At 48.6% G+C, this 7,528-nt stretch overlaps 1 protein-coding gene across 1 annotated transcript; it reads right to left on the bottom strand.

Moving 5' to 3' along the window:
- Nucleotides 1–503: 503 nt before the first annotated feature.
- CLRN1 (clarin 1) lies at nt 504–5,408 on the bottom strand. Its single transcript, XM_009074385.1, has 3 exons — nt 5,156–5,408; nt 1,820–1,999; nt 504–769 (listed from the first exon to the last, which is right to left on the bottom strand). The coding sequence occupies exons 1-3, from the start codon at nt 5,406–5,408 to the stop codon at nt 504–506; spliced, it is 699 nt and encodes a 232-aa protein (XP_009072633.1).
- Nucleotides 5,409–7,528: the final 2,120 nt, after the last annotated feature.

Raw genomic sequence — 7,528 nt, 5'->3', positions numbered from 1 at the left:
GCATTGCGCATGTGAGCTGGAGCCTGAGGGGTGCCAGGGGCAGAGCCTGTGTGCTGTCCTGTCCCTTGCTGGGTGTCTGTAAATTTGCTGGATGTCCTTGTTCCCTGATGCCATCGTGACTAAATCCTCACCTTCACCAGGGCTGAAAGGCAAAGGTGCTGCTGGTGTGTGTCTCTACAGCAACACATTGGTTGGACATTCCAGATCCAGTGCAATGCTACTGAGATCCCTAGTCTTCTTCATACCAGCTACTTGTCAAATAGTTTACAGGGAAAAAGGCAAATGTCTTAAGGCCTTACCCCAAGAAAGAGGCTTTTCCATCCAGACATGACCATACAGCATGTCTTCTTTTGTGCACTGCGTATACCATATTCAGGCTTATTTGAAACCTTCCCTTTTTTTACCTTCTCTAGAGCTAATCATTTACTAGTTGGTACATCTGGTGGCGGTTGATGTAGTACTGATGAACATCTTTACTTGAAATTTTCTTAAATCCTGTAATTCTAATACATCAGGTCAACTGTTCCTGAGATTGTCCCTGAGTCTTTTGGTTTTGAAAAGGGAAAGTCAAACCCAGCAAGTCGAATTAGCAGGGCATTGAGGAAGTGCACCAGAGAGCAAACCAGGATGGTCCAGAAGGAATTTGCAAACTGTTCACTGTGAGTCTTGAATATAAACGATCCCTCTTTGAAATTTGCAATTTTCTCTGAGAGATGGTGGATCTTCACCTCTGAGGAGAAGAGAATCATGATGAGGCAACCGCAGGAACCTGAAAGAGAGGGAGAGATGCTCATCACCTTGGCAACCCCTCAGCCACCCGTGTGGTGTATGCCACAGCCAAGTGCCACATGGAGAGTGTGCTTATGGCCACAGTAACTTGGCTTTAGCAGGGATTAGTTTAGGAATCCAAGCCAATGGCTACTGAAATTGGTAAGCTTTTCTAATTGAATTTGGCTCAGAATTAACAATATTTAGCATAGCTCCTTTTGTGCCCTGAGCCAGCAAAGTATCTCTGCTTGTGTTCAGCTTTAAGCTGCTCATTGTCCCATTGAGCACAACCCAACTGTCTGCCTGTCTAAAGATACATATGTACCTAAGTCCTTCATTAAATTATGATTATAATATGTAATACCTCATAAATTCAGGGTAAATCTGCTTGTCAGCCAAGCCAACAGCCCAGAGAGTGTGTTACCCTCCCTGCTTGGCAGAGGGCAGGGATGCTCCATTATCCCTGCATTGCAGAGGGACAGCGACACTGTTATCACTGGTGGCAGTGATTCTCAGAGACCACCCTCACAGTGAGCTGCTGCCAGCCTCTCCCCCTCTGCTGCTAAGCTCTTCTGTCCTTGGGAAGGCTGTGCTGCTATAAGTGGTGACCTCGCTTACACTGTCTGGAACCCTCCTGTTGTGGGAGCTGTTGCATCACTGACGACTTTTGGCTGTTTTCCCCTCTTTTTCTCCCCTCTGATATGGTTTCTGGTTCTGACTGTGTATTGGGTGTCCTTGATGCAGACCCAGCTCTGGGTCCCTGCGGGGGCTCATGGGCCCTTCTGCCATAACTTCCTGCAGCTACTCAGCTGTATCCACACTGCCATCCACCCTTGTGGGGGATTACCCATTTTATCTCTTAACTCTAGTTTGAAAAACACATGTTTTGATACAGCAGAGTCACCTGCCTTCCTGTCTGGCTTGATTTTGCCAGTTTAGACTCAATGCAGCTATGGTCCTTAACATGCTTTCCTGTGTTGATAAGTGGATCACTGTGAGAAGTGTACTTGGAGTGGTGTCAGCCCAGCAGGATAGGGCTGGTGGTACTCACAGGCAATGAAGCTCCAGAGGTACAACCCCATAGGGCCATGCAGTGTTTCATAGGGTCTGCCAAAAGCATTGAACATGAAGAACCCTGATCCCACCAGAGCGAAGATGATCAGTACTGTGCAGAAGAGAATGACACTAACATGGATACTTGCAGGGATAGTTCTGAGCAAATCTGGAAAAACTAAAAACAAAACAAACACAACATTATTAAACACATTAGACAAAGCTGTCTCTGAAGTCAGGCCAGCAGGTTCCTGCTGCTTCATGATAGTTGTTTTAATCTTGCTCTTCCAAATGCAACCAAAGCTGAAGTTATTGACAAGAAATATGTTTTTGTGGATGTTTGGAGGCAGAAATAAACTGTGAAATTTGGAAGCATAGACTGGCCAGGAGAGAGAAACAAGCACCATGGAAAGCCTCTCCTCCCCTTCCTGAGGGTGGTATTTGGTCCTTAATGTGAACAGCATACTCTGAGGAAAAGATGGGAAGCTGTATTTGAGGAGACTGGTCTGCGAGGTGGCATGCAGGGCTCTCGCAGTGCTAGTGTCACTGGCCTGATCTCTCCTCCCTCAGCTGAAGGCTTGGGTGGGGACACACATGACAATAAATCCAGAAAGAGACTTTGTTTTCATTTGTGCTCATGGGGTCCCAGAGAGGGATGTGACATTGGAAATGAAGTTATGCTGTGACTCTGGATGCACAAATTCTGGAATAGTTTATTTTAAATATATTTTTAATGCAGCTTTTTAGCTGTTATTTCAAATTGTGATCCTGCTTGGCTAGGACATGGGGATAGTCAAGTCAGATGGCATGAGAGAATGATTTTTAATCATTCCTATTTGTTTGGCAACAACAGGTATTTTGGAAGGAACTGTGAAATATGTTTCACTGCTCCTGATCCACAGGGCATGATTAAAGTGGGGTAATAATGCCTCAGGGCTGCCTTGCCATGGCTGTAATGTGTGGAAAGTAAAGCAGCCTCACATCAATTACTCCCTGTAAAGCCTTTACCAGCAAACTGCTTCACTGCTCCATGCAGGAACACAGAGCAGCAGGTAATGGGGTGTCAAGTCCATTTATCTCCCTGAATAAATGAAAGGGAAATTAATGAACCAAGTGTTTGAAAAACTCATGAAATTCAACAAGGCCAAATGCAAGGTCCTGCTTTTGTGGGTCAGGACAATTCCAGCACAAATACAGGCCAGGCAGGGAGTGGATGGAGAGCAGCCCTGAGGAGAAGGACTTGGGGGTGTTGGTAGGCGAGAAGCTCCATGTGCCCAGGCCGTGTGCACTGGCACCTAGAAACCTCCTGTGTGCTAGGCTCATCCCCACAGTGTGGGCAGCAGGTGAGGGAGGATTCTGCCCCTGCTCTGTTCAGGTGAGACACACCTGCAGTGCGGCCTCCAGCTCTGGGGCACCAACAGCAGAAGGATGTGGAGCTGCTGAAGAGAGTCCAGAGGAGGCCATGGAGGTGTTCTGAGTGCTGGAGCACCTCTGCTGTGGAGATAGGGTGGGAGAGCTGGTGGTGTTCAGCCTGAAGAAGAGAAGATTCTGGAGAGACCTTAGAGGCCCTTCCAGTGCCTCCCTGTGCTGGAGTACTACAAGGAATAGCATTAGTTCCTGTGATGTTACCTGATGTTCTGTGAGAGCACACAAAACTGTGTATTTAATAATACAATTTTGTGTTGTTTATTTTAAAAAACCCAACAAGTTACCACATGATATTGAATCCTCCCCTTGGCACCTGTGTCTATAGCTGTTTGTGTCATTAAAATTTCATACATGACATATCAGGAAAAATTAATTCCAGCAGTAATGCTGGCTTGAAAGGAAAACATTTCTTCACAGTGCTGAATGAATCCATGTATGGTGTGCATGGCAGAGACCTTTAGAAAATGAACTGCTGACCCAGAAACTGATGGGAATGAGCAGGAGCAAATGGAGCAGAAGCTTTCCCCAGCTGAACTGGGTTTGCTGGCAGAACAAATTCATACTACAATTAAAAGAGATATAGTGGTCAGAGGGGAGCATTTAATGGGAACAAGCGTAGAACTAAATCATTTAGCCTATTTTCTGTGCTTGTTCTCCTCAGACATGCTGAAGTGCAGTGAGTGCATTAAGCTACGTCTGTGTATTGTGTATGTTTGTCCTGCTTTCTGGGATGCTCCCAGTGAGCTCCCGAGGCACTGAGGTGATGGGAAGGGACTGCTACAGCCCGAGGCGTTGGGATCAGCCTCTTGCACTAAGTGCTCTCTGTGGTGAACATTCCTGCCCCAGATGCAGCGTGTCCCTTGCAGCTATCACTGGCTGAGCCCTGATGGGTGTCAGCCCCAGCGCTGCTGGTAGCTGGGCCTGCCCTGGGTCATAACAGTCTCACCTACAGCAGTAACCCAAATCCTTGGGATTGCATAGACCCCTCTGAAAATTCCCCCGGGGTGCAATAGCTGCACACTGTGATGGCAAACAGGGCAATTGAGAGGGAACTTCAGCTGTATAAACAGATTAGTGATTGAATTTAGAGACAGCAAATCTTTATATTATATTAACTTGGTCTACTACTTTGGGAAAATCTTTTATAGTAAATAATTTCTGGTACATAATCTGGTAACCTTCCCTTGGATTAAATCACTGGTGTGAGCAATTTGCCAGCTCTGCTGTAGCAGTAGGTTTATAAACGGTGTGCTGTAGTAACTTTGGGTGACACATTGTACACACAGCAATCATCAGTTTGTTACCACCTGTTCCGTCTGCTGCTGCATACAACTGTGTGTCACTTCATCATTTTATTGATCTTAGCCTTCAAGATAAATAGATTATGAATATTACATGTAAAGCAAAGCCATTGCTAACACTTTCATGCCATTCCGTGTGTCAGGTACCCAGCCAGCCTCCCCCAGCCCTTCTTTCAATTAGTGTTGCAGGTCGTGAACTTTCAGGCTGCTTTGTTTCTTAACAGTGGCCAAACGTGGCCGTGCCTCAGCTCTTTTGTGAGATTTCTGCTGCTTTAGTTCATTCGTCTTCACAGTACAGAGGATGCAATGTTGACATACACACACAGAGGAAGATGACATAAATTAGTTAACCCCCCACATTTTGTCTTCTGAAATGTGGATATCAATGCATATATATATAGAGAATCTTGAAAACATTAGCCAGGCCGTACCAGTATCAGAAGCTAAGTCACTAGACCCTGAAGACTAGAGCACTGTAAGAGCAGTGTTGCCTTGGCATATCCCGTGTTGCTGCGCTCAGTGTCCGCGCTGCGGGGACAGCCCTCTCCCCCCGCCGCAGCTCTCAGCAGTGTGGTGCAAATAGCTCAAACGCCACGGGTACTCACATGAGAACTGTAAGGGTCTGCCCCCGAGCCCGCACTGCCGCACGCGCTGCCCGGAGAAGAGCCCGTACTGGATCTCGCCGATGAACTTGTGCAGCTCGGGGCCGGTGGCGTTGACGAGCAGCGCTCCCGTCGTGCAGAGGATCGTGCCCCGCACCCACAGCTGGGTGCCGATGGCTGCCGCCGTGCCCAGCGCGCAGGCGAAGCTCAGCACCCCAGCGGTGCAAAAGATCAGCTTCCTCTGCTGGGCTGGCATGGTGGCACTCAGGGTCCACCGAGGGACGCGGCACTCAGTGAGGCGGCGCAGAGGTCCTCCGCGCGGCAGCAGCCTGAGAGCCTGGGCACCCAGCCAGCACGGCCGAGAGCTGCAGCCTCTCCTGAGCTCCCGAGCCCGGCCAGCCCTGCCCTGCCCGGACACCCAGTGCCCAGACACCAGGCAGGCACCGGCTGGAGGGTGCTGTAAAGGCTTTTCTTCCCCGTCGCCTTCTGTACAGCTTTGCAGAGCGTTTCAGTGCATCCCCCGTCACTTGATAGCGAGGGTTTAGGATGACGGATCTCTGTAATTTGATGAGTGCTCTGCTCGTTCCGGCCTCCGGGTGAGTGGGGGGTTCAAGAGACAGGCTTGACTGCTGCGTCTCTTTATCTGCTCTCCATAAAGTTTTCAGAGGGTTTATTTTCCCAGATTTTCCTCTAAAGTCAGCAGTGCTGAGCTGCTCACTTCTTTGGCTTTTATTTTTCCTTCTGTGTGTATTTCACTTTTGCTGTTGTTCCTAATGCGATGCCCTGACAACATACAGCAGCCTGCCAGGCCAGGAGGGCCCCCTGCAGTATCCAGTTGCATTTGGGCACTTATTTGTATTTGCTTTCCCTGTTGGGGTGTTCCCAGTGTGTCTGTTTTATGCAGTGCTGGTTTGGCTGTAGTGTGTAGGATGCTCAGGAAAAAGTTTCAGTCCACATTTAAAATATACACACAGACATTTTGTCTTGCTAATTTACAGAAGACTCAGCTCACCCGAGGGCTCAGAGACACACTGGCTCCTGTGTCCTGCTGCTTCTGGGCACCTCCCTCACTCTTCACGTAAGCCAAGTCAGGGCACGACATATCCCATTCCCTGGAGTGTGGCTAACTCGGGGGCTCGGTGAGGGCCAGAGGCACCATCTGCATCCATCTACCAACTGCCAGGGACTTCAGAAAACACAGGGCCTGTTTTTTTTCTGAACCAGATCAGCTTAGTGGTTTGTTAGCTGGATGCACATCTGTTGCAGGAACACTCTGCAGGTGGTTCAAGTGTATCATATCAGTTGGGGTTAAAGACTGAGTGTGGTATAACTATGTAGGTTTTAAGGTAACTTTGGAATTAAAGTGAAGAAAGGCTGTGTACAGGCAAAGGATTTACTGTTTGTTTTTTTTAAAGTTATTGCCTGTTTAAGTTAACCAGACTTGTTAGTTCTTGCCTTTGGCAAACACAGCTGGATGTGTGAAAGTAATTCAATAACCAAAGATGTAATAGAAGATGCATTAACAAATATGAGATAGTGCAGGTCAGTACCAGCCTACTTTATTGCTCTTGTCTGCTTCAGCCTCAGCTTTTAAATTATCTGTGGTTTGACTAGGGAATTGCTTAGAGACAAAAGACTTGTGGTTTGCCTGTTCTTGTCCATACTCCATTTGAACATAAGCTCATTTGTAGAGTGCTGCTGTTCATTTTATTTAGGCTTATTTGCAGCTGACTGTCTAGTCTTGTATTTCTGGAGTACCTTGTGTTTGTACTGTCCTGGAGATGTAGTGCAAGGAGAGGATCTGGCTATTAATGGCTAGAAAGGGGAAAAGTTCTCATGCTTGCTTACTGCAAGGCTGATAGAGGAATGCACCCGTCACTCCAGCACCTGAGGATAGGACAGCTCTGCTGAGCGAGAGGAGGGTGTTCTGTAGCGTAGGACAAGGCTTGCAGGCTGTGGTCGCAGTTGCAGCCCTGTCAGGAAGGTGGGCAGGTGTGGGACATCCACTGACTCTGGAAAAGGGAGCCCTAAAGCTTTCGTGTTGTCTTGCTTGTGTTTTGGAGATTCATTAATCAGAAAACGCACTTCTGCTGACATCACGTCTCCTGTCCCGCTTGGCCCATCCACCGGGATCAGTGGATCCACTCGGGTAGTACAGATGGGCCGCTGGGAGCATCCTTTGGGATGGCAGAGTAGCGTGGCCGTGTGCCCCTCCACAGCCCTCCAGTACCTCTGGGCGCGGGTCGGGATCCCTCAGCCCCAGGGCACCGGATCGGGGGGAGGATGCCCTCGCTTGGCCGCGGGGCGCTTTCCTGCTCCCGCTCCCCAGCCGCGAGCTGCGTTGGGCGGCTCGCACCGGGACCGGGCACCGCTCCC

Source organism: Acanthisitta chloris, unplaced genomic scaffold (genome assembly GCF_000695815.1).
Source record: "Acanthisitta chloris isolate BGI_N310 unplaced genomic scaffold, ASM69581v1 scaffold11035, whole genome shotgun sequence".
NCBI lineage: Eukaryota > Metazoa > Chordata > Aves > Passeriformes > Acanthisittidae > Acanthisitta > Acanthisitta chloris.
This window is presented reverse-complemented; position numbering and strand designations above follow the sequence as displayed.